Source organism: Acanthochromis polyacanthus, chromosome 5 (assembly GCF_021347895.1).
Source record: "Acanthochromis polyacanthus isolate Apoly-LR-REF ecotype Palm Island chromosome 5, KAUST_Apoly_ChrSc, whole genome shotgun sequence".
NCBI lineage: Eukaryota > Metazoa > Chordata > Actinopteri > Pomacentridae > Acanthochromis > Acanthochromis polyacanthus.
In genome coordinates, this window is record NC_067117.1 from 40,100,560 (window position 1) to 40,118,923 (window position 18,364).

Here is an 18,364-nt window from a genome sequence, read left to right on the forward strand (position 1 = left end):
ACAACTTACCTCATTTACTAAACATCTCAAAGCATGGCTGTTGAAAATCAGATCTGTGATCATAACACTGTGTAAATTTGTTTGCCCGTTGATGGAGCTTGTTCTTGAGGACTCTGTGTGATTTGTTTAAAATGTGCAGACGTGGCCTTCGTGCAATATAGTCAAGAGTGATAATGGGATATGTGCAATAGTGTTAGAAGGGACATGCATAGGGTAATTATGTGTAATGAAGACAGGGATATGTGCAATAGTGATTAAGAGAAATGTGCACTATTATCATGTACAATAGTGACAATAGGAAATGTGCAATACAAATATCTCTAACAGTGTCAGAGGGCTATATGTAGTGGACTCTTACGTTATCGTGACAGAGGGATAAGTGTAGTATAGCAATGTGCAATAATGATAGAGGGATATGTACAATAGCAACAAAGAGATATTTGCAATATAATCATGTGTAAATGTTAATTAATTACTGCTTGATAGCTGCCTTGGTCCCCCAGCTTTTGTCTGTTAAGATCACTGTGTTATTACTTGTTTTTCTTTTTTGCATGTCTTTGTTCAGTTATGGTTTTATGTTATTTGTAATTTCTTTGTCTTTGACCTGCCAAGGGGACGCGAGATGGAAATTAGCCGTATAGCTACAATCTCTCATATTTACATGGAAATGTACATTAATATGAACTGTCCCATTTCAAAAATAAATAAACAAACAATAAACAAACTGGGTAGCTCCTTCAGTAACAGAGTGCTTCACCCACAGTGTACAAAGGAGAGATACTGCAGGTCCTTCCTTCCTGCTGCAGTCAGACAGTTCAGTCAAGCCTGCTGTCAGTAGTTCAGTTCACCCACTTACTGTGCAATAAAAATGTAAATGATGACGCTGTGCAATTTCATAGAAATATTGCTGTAAATATTTGTATTTTTCTTCTCGAGGGAGAAAGTATCTATATCTATGCACTTTGTGCATTGTATGCTGCTCTTTTCATTCAAACTGTTTTTCTATTTGCTGCTATTCCACCATAAATTTCTCCTCTGCAGGATCAACAAAGGCTTAACCTATCTATCTAAACTGTGCGGGTGACCCCAAACTTTTGAACAGTAGTGTATGTCATATCACTTGTGCAGAAGCAATATGATGTAATAATGGTGAAGTGACGAAGATCAGACTGTAGAACGTCAAACACGTGCAAAGTCACAAAAGCACACTTTTGCTGCAATGCAGTTTAGCTAATCAAAGACATGTAAGCTGTAAAATCCTTCCTTCATTATTAGGTTTTATGATATTATTTGTTTATCTATTTCTCCACAATTATTGCTACTCTTCCAGGGACTCAGCCTCAAAATACACCATAGAGTGCACATGACTCATCTCACTAAATGATAGCCAAAGGTAATACAAACAAGAGGATAATTCTAGACACAATATCCCAAGAAACAACAGTAATTCAAGCTGCTTTGAGAAATTTCAGTATCATAAAAATGCATATAGCTAAGATGTATCTATTTGAATGATGCAAATTGAAAATAACCAAGATTTTGAAAAAAAAAAAATATATATATATATACTTTTGGGGCAAGAAATTATGAAGTTGCAGAGAAATGTGCATGTGATATATTTGATCTGGCTATTGCAGTAAGTCAGATAATAAACTGTGTCCAGATAAATTGTTGATCTGTTTTCAAGCACGTGTTATTAAAACTGGACTTCATCTTCTCATCTGTATCAATACACTTCACTTTTTCAGGAGTGTGTTAACACCAAATATGACCAGTGCAGTGTTACTAGCATCATGTCTCCACAAGCAGCATAAAGGCGGTTACTTACTATACTAAAACCTACAACTGTATATTGTTAAGCTTACAGTCTGTGGTCCTGTTTTTACACACGTAACCACACATCTGTTGGGGGTCAAAATATTTCATTTTACTGCATGCCTTTCCCCCACTTTTCTCCCCACATTTCCTGTCACTCTGTCCACTGTGCTCTATAATAAAGGACAGACAGACAGACAGACAGACAGACAGACAGACAGACAGAAGTCCAAGCTGCACATCAAACCACAATGTTTTTCAGCATACCCTCCCTTGAGTGGAGGAGATTCTCAAGGGAGCAGCGACAGATTGTGTATCATAGTGTAACATGACAACACACAAAAAAAAACAACCTGTTGACAAGGACAGAAAAGAACAAGACCTTTTAGTGAGCATTGCATGGGTGTCATCATGGTGCCATCTGCATGAAACATTCAATAAACATGGGCAGAACTGATCCTGGGTTTGTTTCATTTCAGCAAACTATATGCTTACTGTATGTGTACATTTATTCACACAGTGCTATAACACCACTACAAAACACTTGTGTTTATTTTAGACCAAAATTCTCATATATGTAATTTAGCAAGCTCCTCCCACTGTGAAAGTAGTGGAATTCATTGTCACCAGACATGAGCAGGAAAGAAATTACTACCCAAGAAACTAATTTTAAATCAAACTGATTTCAAATGTATTTACTAGAGATTTTATTTATTTATTTACCAAACACTTAGATGAGCCTTGAGGGTTCTAGAAATATTGTCAGAGTATGGGTAAGTGTCATCAAACAAGTTTGTGGGTTATTATAAGGTGGTCTAGTAGTCATGAAACTCCTAGAAACTCACCGCACTGTGTCAAAGTTAATATTTAAAACATTTTCATTAAAATAATCCAGCTACCGTTACAAATTAGTATTGTTTATTGGCATTATTAGTATGTTAACAATATTGCCAAAGCATCAAGGATGGTGTTATTCAAACCCTTCCTGTCTTAAAATGTCTAGCTGTAATGCAACACCACTGCCTTCTTTAGGATGAGCAGATCTATGAAGTCCCGGCCTCTGTCTGTTCACTCCTCCACCACTCGCCACACAGTTTACCCTTGATTCTGCTCAAATACCGTAAAACTACAAGGTTTCCACAAAAAGCTATTCTTGTTTTTGAAACTGCCATCAGTACACTGTAGTTCCAAGGGGAAATGTGCATGATGTCTTTCAGTACAAAACAACATATGTTGACCATGTTTTTAAAAAAAAAGGAAAAAAAAGGATTTTCATCAGAAGGGGTATTTAAGTAAAAGACTGATATATTGTCTTCCATTGTCACAGCATTGTTAATTGTCCTTTTTACTGGTGTTTATCACTCCTCCAAGGAACGCAGTGGAGTTTTGTGACGATCAGCGTTGGTTTGTTTATCTGTCTGTCTGTTCGCAACATTACTCAAAAACATACAAACGGATTTGGATGAAATTTTCAGAGAGGACCAAGTGATTAGATTCTGGCAGTGATGCAGCTTATAGTCTGGATCCATGGGTTTGTTAAAGATTTCTGTATCATAGTGAGATAGCGGCACGACGTCACTGTAACCATGAGAACAAGTGAACACTACATCAGCTGCCTGCTGACGATCACATGATTGAGATCCTGCTACAAATCCACTGTTGTGGACCATGAATTTTTTTAAAGATTTCATTTGTCAGAAATCATACAACGACTGAGCAGCCTTGATGGAGTGCTGTGCTCTCTGAGTGCTTTTCTTGTGGTTGATGGAGTGATGTGCAGGTTAGATTTTACTGAAACTACTTATTATGAAAATAGATGCCAATTAATTTTCTGTCAATCAGCTAATTGGTTAATCCTCCAATAGTTTCAAGTCAACTGGTCTTGATTAGAAAGCAGATGGTCTGGCTGCATGCTCTGACTTGTTTGCATTTCTTTTAATGAATATCAATCATCCTGGGTAGACCTCAGCTTCAGTGTTCCTTCAAACTAGAGATGAATGGAATTGTGGTAGTGGAACATTTGCATGCAGAGATGTCAGCACTGTCTGAAAAATGGGTAATCCACCGAAAAGACAGAGCAGGGCAGCCTCACGGCACAATCCAAGTCCTCTGCTAAACTTGTGGTTTTCAATGTGGTAGGTTGTTAGCCTGGGAGCTGTTGTTGTTGTTTGTTGTAGCAAAGAGGATTTTGAAAATGGTAACAAACAAATAGTGGAAGGGAAGGACAAAGCTACCTGAAATGAGTCGCCAATGGTAGTTTTACATCCACAATACAGCCAATGAGTCCTGCCAGACTGCAAGTGCACTTGTCTAATCTAACCATAAAACAGTAAAATGTTTCTAAATCAGAACAGAACAAAATAATGCTAATGGCAAAATAAAGAATAACTACTCAATTGATACAACTTGGAGATTAATGGCTGAAAGCAGCATCACCGAATAGCTTTTTCTGCTTTGATGAACAGCTAAAAGAGAAGAACAGCAGGCCTTACACAGGCCAAAAGCATTTCTGTGAGGTACTCTATGCAAGGCCATGTAAAGCCTTACAAACTGATGCCCAAATGTTCTAATTAGTACAAAAATCAACTCAGCTTTAGCGGAGTTCTGAATGAACTTTGGCTGACTTGTTGTATTCCTTGGAAGACCAAAAAGAACAACATTACAATAGTCTCACCTGGCAGTAAGAAAAGTTTGCATCAGTCTCTCTATGGTGCTCAGAGGAAGAAAATGACTTCACTTTGAAGATGTTGTTCAAATAATAAAATGCTGCTTTCATTATATAAGAATTAAAGTTACAATGAGTCAAAAATCATTTCAAAATTTCTTGGTTTTTGGTTTGAGTAAAGTCCTAGTGTATTTAGTCAGTTTCTCTCTCTGAGCCTTTCACTCAATGATTAATATTTCTGTAATTCTACTTAAACTGTGAAAGATTCTGACGCCTAGTCCCTTATGTCAAAGCAGTCAACAACCCAGCGTCCTCAGAAAACACAACCCCAGAGATGAGCGTCATCAGCTTAAGCTATGGAAAGAATGACTGTTCCTGTGGATTATACTGCCCACTGGTCACATCTACAAATCAAAGCAGCAATTCTAAAACGTTTTCTTGTGACGCTCCATTGGTAACCTCATAGTGTTTGTAGGAGTAGTCATTTTTCCCTCACAACAATCTGAGATAAGCAAGAAAACAACAATTCCAGGCAGATCAGCTCGCTCGCTTACTCTGTCGAACAGAAGCTGGCGATCACAGCATCAAAGGCAGGACTCAGGCTGAGCAACAAACAAACAAAAACAAACATTCCAGTCTGACATCCCTCTGGCACAGGACAAACTGATGAGAACCATTTATTACTCCACCAAGGAATGTGGCTGAGTGTTGGTTTGTGTGTCTGTTAGCAACTTTACTCAAAAACAGACTAATGGATTTGGATGAAATTTCCAGGGAAAGTCAGAAATGACACAAGGATCAAGTGATTAGATTTTGGCAGAGATGCAGCTTATAGTCTGGATCAACTGGATTTGTTAAAGAGTTCTGTATCATTGCCCGATAGTGATACAGTGTCACTGTAACCATGACAACAAGTGAACACTACATCAGCTGCCTGCTGATGATCACATGATTGTGATGCTACAACAAATCCACCGCTGTGGACCACAAATGTTTTAAAGATTTCATCCGTCGGAAATCATATGACGACTGAGCAGCCTCGGCAGAGTACTGTGCTCTCTGAGTGCTTTTTTTGTTTAATAATTAAGCATATTTCTGCTATTTATACATTTTTAAAATTATGATTTGGAAAATGCCAGAAAAATCAAATATCATTCACAGAAGCAGAACTACGCAAGGCTTGTTTGAGTAGTTTTTTCACAATGCAACACCACTTCACTTATGTACTGATTTTAGAGATTCACAACTGGCCTGTTTTTGCGTTTAAACTTTCCTTGCATTTTGTGGGTGTCCCTGCATTTTAATGGAGTTCCTGAAGCTGGGTGATGCTACTGTCAGGCTATCTCTATTGTTGCTCCTATATGAAAACACTACAACAGCAGATACTTTGAAATCTGAAACACTGTTCCTTCCATTGCTACAAATGTGTCCATTTCTCAGACATGAAGAGATCGAACAGGATATCCAAGCAGAATAGTCACAGATACAAGTCATTTCACTTCAGTGTGCTTTATTGGCATAAATATCAGGTTATTAATATTGCCAAAGCATCAACGAGGGTGTCATTCACCAAAAAAAACACAAGAAAACACCGGTGTCTATATTAATGTGTGCTGCTTGATGTTCCCATTGATGGAAGGATCACCAGCCAGGCTGACAGAAGCACCTTGTTCATTGAATTAGCTTTAGATGCACGAAGAATATTTCAGTAACTTTGCTGTATTATTTCAGGCTCTAGAAAGACACAGAGAATGAATCTTTGTTTAAACAAGTGTTCTCGTTAAGTCTATTCATGAATTCTGTGATGGATGGGAACAAGAAAGTATACATGCAAAAGTTTGACCACTTAACACAAGTAGTGAAGTGAGTATGAAATGTCTCCAAAAAGCATGAAGTTCTTCAGCATGAGCAAAAATTCTGTATTAGCTATGATTTATGCAATTTTAGACTGAAAACAAAGGAAATGAGCACCATGCAAAAGTGTAGGCATCAAAGAGGTTTGAGCTCTAAGACACTTTAACAAAGGTCTCAGACCATGCTTGTCTCATTAGGGCTGTGGCTTGTCGACAGCCATTAGGGAATCATTGGGAAAGACCAGGTGATGTAAAGAAAGGTTTTACACTGTGACTCATCAAACTATGTCCCAACAACAGTCATAGACTCCTGAGCAGCTCTCTGGCACTCTGACAATTAAGCTATCTTGATGCACACGAAGAAGAAGAAGGCTTCAAGAAGATAGTAATGTGTTGTCCAATAACTGCTTCTTCATTTAAAATTAAGATATCACAGTTAACAAGAATATTAAAAACCTTGCCAAATAACTGCATGTTGTATTGCTAGAAAAGCAAATTGAAATTTCCATTTGACTGCAAAAGACCTTAGGGATGATTCAGCAGATTGTGCAGCGGTCCTTCGTCGTTCTACTGTGATGAGAGATCTTCACCAATATGCCTTTCAGTGAAAAGTCATTAGAAGAAAACACTTTGTCAAATTCTGTGTCAGACATGTGTAAGTGTACTTCTAAACATTCCTGTGGACTGATGAAGTTAAAATAGAACTTTTGGGCTACAAAAATGAAAGAGCACGTCTCCAACTCCTAAGCACCAGGGGTGGATTTGTGATGCTGCTGGTCTGTGTTGCACTTAGTGGCATGCAGAATATTTCACTAGCACAGGGGAGAAGTCTGGAACCAAACACCACACCATCTGCAAAACACTGAAGATGAAAGGAGGACACGCAGCAACACATTTTGGATAACTCTCTGACCAAAACTTCTGCAGGCTACTTTACGTAGATGATCAAATGACTCGGGATTCAGCGCAAATGTCTTGGGTTTGAACCTGCTGGTCGAGAGCAACTTTACTGTGTGGAGTTTGCATGTTTTCCACACTTTTTCCAGGTACTCCATCTTCCTCCCACAGCTGAAAGACATGCCTGGTACGTTAGCTGGTGATTCTAAGAGTAGATCTCGCAGCTTAGATCTAGCAGCAGACTGATCATTAAGTTCAGGTTAACAGGTAGCTTCACTTACAGCTTTTTCTGATATCAATGGAACACTTTACTCTGATTGTTCGGTTTACTGTTCACTTTTCAATCAGTTATTGAGTGTCTATTACAAACTTCAAGTAGCAGTGAATGGGAGAATAAGGAAGTTTCATCAACACAGCATGGTTAGTGAACTTTACTGCAAAAAGTAGTTCACCTGTAGACTGCCCCTTATGGGAATATGTGCTCATAGGTACATATTTCAGAGAGCGTATTCATGACTGATGAGATAAAGTGACTGTCTTTGTTTGTCTTCACCTGGATTCACATTATGTTTTCAGTAAACTTAAAGCTACAGTTAGAGTATTTACCACCTGTATGTGCACCTGCTGTAAAGAGCAATGTCAAAGCTACAAGATGCTGCTAATCTTCAGTTGTTACAACAAAGCATACAAAAGTTCCATTGCATTTCTAGTCTATAATATTGAAGTTCAAAAATGTAACGCGTATGTCTTCTGATGTTTGTAGTTTATGCTTTGCAGTGGATCTCAGCCTACGCAGAGTCCTGAGCCCTTTGTGATGAGCTAAATAACCACAAGCACATAACTGAATAGGGGAGTGGAGGGACATCACTAAAAATGACATTAATGCTTAAAATACTAAGGATAGAATCCAGAGAGAAAAGCAAACTGAAACAAACAAAAAATGAAGGCACTAAGACAAAAATCAGACCAGTGAGGTTCAGCCACACTGCTGACAGATCCACCACACACACTGGGCATGTTTCTCTTGTTTATCTCAATACTATGTTTTTGTCAGTACAGCTGTCCAAACCAGCCTTGTACAGGATCACATTTGGCATCTCTCACTGCAGCCAAAAGCACCTTTTCTTCTGGCTCACATATGTAACTGCTGTGACGATATCAGTTACTGTTAAAACTTGTCGGAGAACTGCAGCCACTTTCACTGGTATCCACTAGGTGTGGACTTAGAGTTATCCATACATCCATCATCTATACACCGCTTAATCCTCATTAGGGTCACGGCGAGCTGGAGTCTATCCCAGTTGACTTAGAGTGAAGACAGGAGACAGCAACAGTCTATCACAGGGCTACAAAGAGACAAACAATCACACTCACATTCACACCTCCAAACTACTTACAATCATCAATTAACCTCAGCATGTTTCTGGTCTGTGGAACACCCAGAGAAAACTCACGCATGCACAGGGAGAACATGCAAACTCCATGCAGAAAGACCCAGGAAAGGCCAGGACACGAACCTGGGGTATTCTAGCTGCAAGGCCAAAGTGTCAACCACCAAACCATTGTGCAGCCTGATTAAGTCATACAATCAGTAAATACTTACAAACTATGGACCAATGGGTCAATGCAAGTTCTGACAATTTAACGATGACAACTCGATTTAACTGAAGAAAAGTGTCAGATCCTTATTAACAGCTTTCCCTCACACTCTTCTGACATTGCAATTGAGATGTATCCAACAATATCTGACTTTTTTGGATTTCCGTACTATGACATCATGTTTTTCACCCCACTCCCTGCTGTGTTCATTTGAAGCACCTATAATCGCTTTTGCTTCGAGCATGTGCTATCAGCATGATGTACAAACACCTTGCTGTTCTTAAAGACCTGTAATACCCACACAGAACACTAGGGGTCTGTCTACCAACCCCACCACAACACAGATTGGTCATAAATAAAGTGATACGATTTCGTGAATTCATAAATGGCTGATTTGGAGCTTTTATAATCAGCAAAGAACACTTTTCCAGAAAGAAGCTGTCATGGTGAGAGGTGTAGAGAAGCCCTCTCTCCTGTGCATTGACTTGTTCTGAAGGGAGTGTTGTTTGAACCAGAAGGAGGAGGGAACATTGACTGCTATGCCCAGAGGCAATTCACATATGGAAGCGCTGCTATAATGGGTGGTAACAACATCAATGTCTCTCTCTCTCTTGTCATCGTTTAGCCTCTACTTTTGTTGTCTATGTGTCATTCTTCATGTGATTTCATTGTTTCTGGAACCTGTTTAACAATTTAATGAAACAACTGAGCTTTGTCATCCTAATGTCATAATGAGGGGAAGAGGGGAAATGTATTTTGATTAAAAAATGAGAGATGGACTCATACAGATATCTGCTCTTATGGAGTTCTGTCCCTTGAACATGTTTTATGCAGTGAAATAGTGTAAACTGTCACCTGATCCTGTACTTCCTACATCAGAGTATCAACCATCTTTAGATCATCTTGTGATGTGTAATAAATGTGATATGAGAAAGGTCGTCAGCTGGAGCAAAGTGAGGTACATTTTTGCTCTCTTGAACATTCGACCAGCAGCGACATGGTGCGACTGAAGCAACAGTTGGTGTGTATCTAGCAGACGGCTGCTCGGAGTGAACATGGATTTAAAGCATCTCTTTTAGCTTAGCTCTGGGGTTTTGTGTCGCTTTTCACTCTGATCTTACCTTCTGCTGCCTCCTGGCCATATCAGTGGGTTGTTTTGCGTTGAACGGATAGGCAATGCAGCGCATCACAAACACATACAGCTGGAGTCTCTTCTTCCTCTCCTCCTCCTCTCTCTGCATCTTCTCCAGGTCCTCCTTCTCCTTGTCGCTGCCAACCGACGGGCTTGGACTGGAGGGTCGGCCACCGCCGCTCCCGTGGCCCCGGGGCTGGACACCTCCGTGGCCGTCGGCGGCTCGGCCCGGTGACAGTCGGGCTCCTCCGAGGCTCTTCGGGGCCGCCACCTCTTTACGCTCCACCTCCAGTATCTCATCTCCTTCCTCCTCGCTGGAAGACGGATCCAACATGCTGCTCGGGTTTGGATGGAGACTAAATCTCACCTCAAAGGTAAAACTGTAAAAGTAGGAAAAGGGTGCAGATCAATCGTCAGCCACAGGGAGAGGTTCCAGGGAAGCCGCTATGGAGACGGAGACCTGGCTGCTGAGCCGCTCACACTGTTGCTTCTCAAGAAAAAAAAGAAACTGCCGTCAATCTCAGCAAGAAAAATGAAAGTGTTGTGGAGACTAGTTGGCTGCGTGACTTACAAGCCGTTCAACTCTGCCAGTCAGCAGCACATAGGAGGGATTTATGATAAGAGCAGATATAAAGGGGGAGGGGTCGCAGGAAAAAACAGGAGAGACGCTGCTGCTGCTGCTGGAGGAGGAGGAGGAGGCAGGGAGCTGACCGCGGTGCTGAACGCAGGCTGCTCTGGGATCAGTCTGATCGCACTGTGAGCACAATGGATGAAAGGCCACCTGATGAGCCAGCTGAGTCAAAGAGGAAAGGTTCACACAGCAGCGAGGAGGAATCACAGCGCTAGGGCTTTCACAATAAGAGCTTCAATTCTACTTTCAAATCAACTCGCAATCAAATGATCAGGCGAAAGGTTCATTTAATGACGAGTAGATCTGCTCGTTTACTCATGCACAAGAATCTTTGTACAGTGGATGGTTCTCCAAGTACCTGCATTTTTATATCCAAGTCGCATTTAAAAGACAAATAAAATACAACGTGCTGACTGCCAGTCCATCACACGGATGAACAAAGAGAGACACACAATCGTGCAGTTCACACCAGTTAACCTACACACAGGTAGAACATGCAAACTCCACACAAAAACCTATCACCTAGATAAATCGTCTGTGACAACATTGCTAACCACTGAACCACCACTCAGCCAGTAATCTAATCTCATCATGTCTTAATATGTTTGCATTGTTGCATTCTAATAACACATCCTTTTAGTTTTAATTTCAGGTTTTAGCCTGTGTGTTGAAAGCGCTGTTCATATTTTATTTCATTTTCATTGTTGTTAAATGGAAATCGTTATTTTCTCTGGTTGTTAAAATAAAATTGCAATATATATATATATATATATATATATATATATATATATATATATATATAAATATATATATATATATATATATATATATATATATATATACATACATTAATTATTGTGGAGCCACCGGAATGATGTGTTACTAAACAGAATAGAGCAATAGAACTGATCACTACAATTATCCATCCATTTGCTGTACCCGGTAGCTGCCTGTTCCAGCTAACATTGTGTGAGAGGCAGGGTACCCTAGATAGGTCACAGTCCATCACAGAACTAACAGAGAGACAAACAACCAAGCATAGTCATCTGTGTGTGTCTGCTCGTGTGCTGGTCATACCTACAGCCAATTTAGAGTCAGCAGTTAATATGACTTTTACACTACCACTCAAAAGCTTGGACACACCTTCAGTCAGTGCTTCTTTCTTTACTTTTACTACTTCTACATTGCAGATACATACTGAAAACATCAAACTATGAAGCAAGATGTATGGAATTATGTAACAAACAAACAATTGTGAAATAAGTCTAATTATCTTTTCTATTTTAGATTCTTCAAAATAGTCACCTTTTGCTTTGATGACAGCTTTGCAAACCCTCTCAGTGAGCTTCATGAGGTAGAACCTGAAATGGTTTTCACTTCACATGTGTTCTTTGTCAAGGTTCATTAGTGGAACTTCCCTTCTTCATGGGGTTGAAACCATCAGTTGTGTTGGGCAGAAGTCAGGTTGGTCCACAGTTGACAGCCCTATTTGACAACTGTTAGAATCCATATTACAGCAAGAATCGGTCAGCTAAGAGAAACGACAGTCCATCATTACTTTAAGAACTGAAGGTCAGTCAGTCTGGAAAAACTTTGAATGTATCCCCAAGTGAAGTCACAAAAACCATGAAGCGCTATGACCAAACTGGCTCACGTGAGGACCGCCCCAGGAAAGGAAGACTAAGAGTCTCCTCTGCTGCTGAGGATAAGTTCATCCGAGTGTCCAGCCTTAGAAATGGAAAGTTAACAGTAGCTCAGATTAGAGCCCAAATAAATGCCACACAGAGTTCTAGTAGCAGACACATCTCTACATCCACTGTTCAGAGGAGACTGAACCAATCAGGCCTTTATAGTCCAATAGCTGCTAAGAAACCACTACTAAGGAAAAGCAACACGCAGAAGAGATTTGTTGTATATTCATAGTTCTGATGCCTTCAGTGAGAATCTACAATGTAAATAGTCATGGAAATTTAAAAAAAAAAAAGCATTAGAGAAGTTGTGTCCAAACGATTGACTGGTCATGTATATCTTTGGATTATGGGAGAAAGCTGCAGTACCCTGAGAAAACTCACATAAGCACAGGGAAAACATGAAAAACCACATAGAAAGCTGCAGCTGACCAACAGGTTCAATCCCAGAACCTTCTAGACCATCTACCAGTTTGCAAAGAGTTGGTAAAAATTTCTCTTGTGGTGAATCTTCTTTTCGACTTCAGCCATTCTGATATTTTGTGTGTGTGTGATGTTTACTTCCAGAATTTGCCGGTATTTAAGTAAGTCCATCTTCCCCTCTATCAGTTAAATGTCCCTCATGCCACTGGCTGCAGTGTTATGGATCCAGTCTGGTGCTGAAGAGTTGGAGACGTGTTTATTTCATGAAATTCTGAGTCCCTTGCCTGATTTTCTCCAGTTTAACATATCAAGACTGGCCATGCCAGGAGGATAACATCACCATATTACTGATAGTATTATTGTCACCGTTCTTTTTCTTATAATTTTTTGTCTATTGTCTTTGTCTTTCTTTTCTTCCTTAGCTTCTTGTCTCTTTTGCCTTGACTTGCCTTTGAATGTGTTTTCTTTAAAAACATTTTTTATTGACAATCAAGTTGAAGCTAAAATACACTGCTCAAAAAAAATTAAAGGAACACTTTGAAAATACATCATATTTCAATATGGGGGAAAAAACAAACTGGATCTTAGTATTGATATGGACTGGATATTGTGTTACGAATGAAAAGTGCCACATTGTTTGATGGGAATGAAAAGTATCAACCCCCCAGGAGGGCTAAATTCAAGACACCCCAAAATCAAAGTGAAAAACTGATGTGGCAGGCTCATCCATCTTTCTGAAATTCCTTGGCAGCAACTCAAAATGGTATTCAGTAGTTTGTATGGCCTCCATGTGCTTATATGCAGCCTGATGATGCCGGGACAAGCTCTGAATGAGACGACAGATGGTGTCCTGGGGTATCTCCTCCCAGAACTGGACCAGGGCATCGCTGAGCTCCTGGACAGTCTGAGGAGCAACCTGATGGTGTCGGATGGAACAAAACATAATGTTTCAAAGGTGTTCTATTGGATTCAGGTCAGGTGAGCATGGGGGCCAGCTAATGGTATCAGTTCCTTCATCCTCCAGGAACTGCATGAGTTCTCTTACCACATAAGACTGGGCATTGTCGTGCACCAGAAGGAATCCAGGACCACTGCACCAATGTAGGGACTGACAATGGGTCAAAGGATTTCATCCTGATACCTAATGGAGGTCAGAATGCCATTGTCCAGCCTGTAGAGGTCTGTGTGTCCCTCCATGGATATGCCTCCCCACACCATCACTGACCCACCACCAAACTGGTCATGCTGAACAATGTTACAGGCAGCATAACGTTCTCCACGGCTTCTCCAGACCCTTTCATGCCTGTCACATGCTCAGGGTGAACCTGTTCTCATCTGTGAAAAGCACAGGGCACCAGTGGTGGACCTGCAAATTCCTGTGTTGCCAGCCGAGCTCCACAGTGCCAGTCAGCGAGCACAGCGGGCACTAGAGGACGCTGGGCCCTCAGTCTACTCCATCTGCTTGAGAATGTGCTGGGAGACACAGCAAACCTTCTGGCAATGGCACACATTGATGTTTCATCCTGGAGGAGTTGGACTGTCTGTGGAACCTCTGTAGGGTCCAGGTATGGCCTCATGCTACCAGAAGTGACACTTACCCTAGCCAAATGCAAAACTAGTGAAAAACAGTCAGAAAAGATTAGGAAGGAAATAAATGTCAGTGGCCTTCACCTGTAAACTCATTCCTGTTTTGGGGGTCGTCTCATTGTTACCCCTCTAGTGCATCTGTTGTTAATTTTATGAACACCAAAGCAGCTGAAACTGACTAAAAAGCCCCTCAGTTACTTACTTGATCAGATCAGTATCCCACGTTTCACTGATTTGATGCAATACTTAGATTAAAAAGTGTTCCTTTAATTTTTTTGAGCAGTGTATTTCAGTCTGAAGATGCTGTCAAATCAAAGCTTGTCTTTCTCTGTTATTTGTTGTGCTGAAAAGGTGCACTGACCATATATATAATACAGCAGTTGCTCCAAACACACTGTAAATTTTTTTTTTTGTTTTTACGGTAAAATTCCGGCAGCCGTGGTTGCCAGAATGCTACCATAAAATTACAGTAAAACATTTTCTACATTTACGGTAAAGAAATGTATTTATCATAGACTCTATATAAAGATGGACGTAGCATCTGGCTCTAAATTTGAAGCCAACCCGGAAGTGTCAAAAACTTGCAATTTTACGCCGTCCGCTAGGGTTGGCTCCAAAAAGCTTTTTCTCCGTAGACCCCAATTCATTTTTGGAAAAAATAAATTTGATAGACTGATTTTCTACAGCTCAGGATTTTTTTCCCGTTAGTTTTCATGGTCAAAATGAGAGATCAGGTGGCCGATCTTAAAATAAATCAATACTGAATTTTAAATAAATCGTTAAAGTTGGTGGAGCCAGGGGGCGTGGCTATACTTGATAGACAGCAACAGAAGCCTCTGCGGTAAAATGTGGGCGGGATAAGAGAGTCCTCAGCCAATCCTGCCCCTAGTTGCTCTCCGGTCCAGTCTGTTTGATGACGCTTTTTACGTCACTGGCTCCAAAAAATCCAAAACGGCGACCAGGAAGTAGCAAAATCCGGGCTTCATTTTCTTGGGGTTGAAATCAACGGGTGACGTCACGGTTAGTTCCTGCCTGGTATTGATACTGTTGATTTTAGAGTTAAAAATTGTGTTTCATTCCACATTTTGCTGAAAAAAACATTTTAACCTTTAAAAATTTTAAAACGTACATGAAAATGCCATATAAAATAAAATGTGTATAAATTATTATAAATACTACAGAATGTTTCCATTATCAGCACAACAGTTAGTGTATTTAACAGTAAATATATAGCTCTTGAAGGAGGCAGTCACATTTTTCCTCTCTCCGTCTCTATCTCTGTTCTTCTCCCCACATTCTCAGGTCTTCTGCTTGCTGCACACTTTTTGTCTTTTTTTCTCGTCTGACTGGAGCGATCGCTTGGCACTGGACCTTCGAAACACCAATCATGGAAATGATTAGCTGGTCTCTCAACGCAATTGACAAGATTGTCGCCACAAAGAGCACAGGCCTAGTGGAGCCTACCTGCCCGGATGGGAGTTTCGCCTCTGGTTACATGATCGACGCCTGGGGGAAGTTGAAGGGGATCATGTGCCTGGCACCCCTATCCGTGGAGGATGTGGAAGATGTTTATATATTTGGATTTATGATGACAGGTCTGCTGATAATTGGCTTGATTGCAGGCCTGAGCTTCTGGAAAATTAGGATGGCCGCAGAGAAAAACGACGTCCAAACTCTGCTGATCCTTGCAAATGATCGGATGAAGGCTGCTGGTGTCCAGAAAGACAAACTCAAACGTAAGATGGACAATTTGCTTGGTGTGACTGTTGATTTGAGTCGCAAAGTGGATGCCATCAAGGTGAGGATCGCCACAGCTGAGGTCTAAAAAAATTGAGAGCAGCCAGGGGGAAGGTGAAATTGCTCCTCTCCCCCGCCAAAACAAGAAGGATACTGATAACATTCTGGCACCCCTGGAACGATAACAAACTCCTCTGGAAGTTTTCATGGCCAAAAGATAGCTCTCCTAAACCTCCCCACTTTCCCAAGGACATTTGTTGACTTTTGGACTGGTCCATCTGAGGACGTCTCCATGGCAACCTGCTGTGTTATCGCGCTTCCACCCCTGAGACAACCGGGGTCTGGGACAGGAGGAGATTGGCTACACGCATACACACACACTTGGACTCATGAACTGAGGACTGAGCATACATCGACACACACATGCCCATTCCCCCCTCCCCCCACCCAGGCCGCCTCCAGAAGCTTCCCACTGGCGATGCACAGTGGGCAGGAATCCCGTGTGCAGCGCGCCACCATTTGGCGCAGCAGTTGCATAGGAGACCGACTACTGTGTGAAGCCACCCGTCCCATTACCCTTCATCCTTATCCCAACTGACCTTGTCTCACGTCATGCGGGTTTGTTTTTTTCAGGTTCCTTCTCAAATTGAATTTCCCAACTTGGAGGTTTAATTTAGGTATAATGAACCTTTTTATTTCATTTTACCCTCTGCTATTCCTACCTCGATTCCAAATTTTGTCGTTTTTTACTTTTCCTCAAGACAGGCGCACTCCCAACAGTGCAGCAGCCCGAGCTGCCATTGGCAAGGCAGCTCAAATGAAATTTCATTGTATATGAAAGTGTGCAATGACAATAAAGGTCTGATTGATTGATTGATTGATTGATTGATTGATTGATTGATTGATTGATTGACGGATTGATATAAGTATTTCAGCAAAAATTGCGGTTAAAGCTGTCATAAATATTAAACCATATGTTCGTTGTTAACACAAAAGTACGTCAATTTGATCGGTAACAATCTGTATTTTTTACATCTAATAAATGCAGAAATTGCCATGTTACTTGTCATAAATATTGCATCATGTTTCTGTTACCAGTGCAACAATATGTACATTTAACTGGGGAAAACTGTGTTCTTTTTGAGAATTAAATGCAAAAATTACAATACTGTTATACATGTTATTTTCCATTTAAAAATATGCAGGAGTCAGGAAATGTATTTTTTCATCAGAAAAAATCTAAAAACAAAAACAAAGCAAAACATAATTTTCTCCTGATTGATTTATTTACAGTGATTCAGTGCTATATAAACTGTATCAAGCTGTTGTAGTGTTTACAGATGTTTACTGTCACAGTTTGACAGTTTTTCACTCTGAAATTTATGAGCATTTTTTACAGTGCAGGCTCAAAGGCAATGGTCGTAAAAGTGAAAAGCAAAGTGAGGTAAAACATGTAGGAGCTATCCATATGTATTTATACAGCAGTTACTGGCCACTAAGAATTTTTCAATTTGTCTTACAAATATGTGACATAATAACTAGCAATATTAGATTAAAATAGACAAAAAATAAATAAATAAAATTAGACAATTTCAAAGCAGAAATAAGTTTGGAAGCCTTATTGTAACAGCTTATTACTGTTATTTGGTAAATACAAAACAAAATTTATTTCCACTCAAATATGCAGGATAATTAAATCTGGGACTAAATGCTAAAATGTGTCACTTGAAAAAAGGAAATTAATGAAATATGAAAATCATGTCAAGCACTTTTCTAAACTTCAATATATTCAGCACGTTGGCAGATTTTTGATAATCCCATCAAGAGTCCAGTTTAAAAAACAATTCAAAACATGAGTTTCAGGCCAAAACACAACCAAGCAACCATGTAAATTCAGAGCTTTCATTGTTGCTATAATCCTATTTTTTTTATCTTTGTCAAATTTTAATTGTTTACATTAGGACCACAGAGCTAAAGCAAAAATACTGTAAACCACAAAAGGCTTCAAGAAAGCCAACATTCCTCTGTAAAAATCCATTAACTTATACCTGCATGAATCTTCATATTAGCAGGCTTTGGGTGAAGGGCACAAGCAGGCACGTTTGACTCGTTTTCCCTTTGACTTCCTCAAAGACAAAGCTGTGCAAAATGAAGAGAAGGGGGCTATAAGGCGGAGGTCATTAATCATCTGGGTCCTTCTGTACAACTACTTCCAATACTACATCAGTAGTCAGATGTTAAGCCAACAGAAAAATAACATTAAAGCAACAAAGTTACTTAAAAGTTTAAATATTATGGTTTAGATCCTCCAATATTGCAAAGATATTTCAAAAAGTT

The 18,364-nt window shown here is 40.1% G+C and overlaps 1 protein-coding gene and 1 long non-coding RNA gene across 3 annotated transcripts in view; one reads left to right on the forward strand and one right to left on the reverse strand.

The window, feature by feature from the left end:
- Positions 1-10,646, reverse strand: part of cadpsa (Ca2+-dependent activator protein for secretion a) — a 224,584-nt gene extending 213,938 nt beyond the window's left edge. For both annotated transcript variants that reach the window (XM_051947997.1, XM_051947996.1), the window contains exon 1: positions 9,951-10,646. In XM_051947997.1, the coding sequence (XP_051803957.1) occupies positions 9,951-10,295 (345 nt within the window). In that variant the 5' untranslated portion in view covers positions 10,296-10,646. The remainder of the gene's footprint in view (positions 1-9,950) is intronic.
- Positions 10,647-10,729: 83 nt separating this feature from the next.
- On the forward strand, positions 10,730-17,089 carry LOC127533955 (uncharacterized). The gene is made up of 2 exons (XR_007941850.1): positions 10,730-11,079; positions 15,593-17,089. It is a non-coding gene; the product is annotated as an uncharacterized LOC127533955 (long non-coding RNA).
- The last annotated feature ends 1,275 nt before the right edge of the window (positions 17,090-18,364 follow it).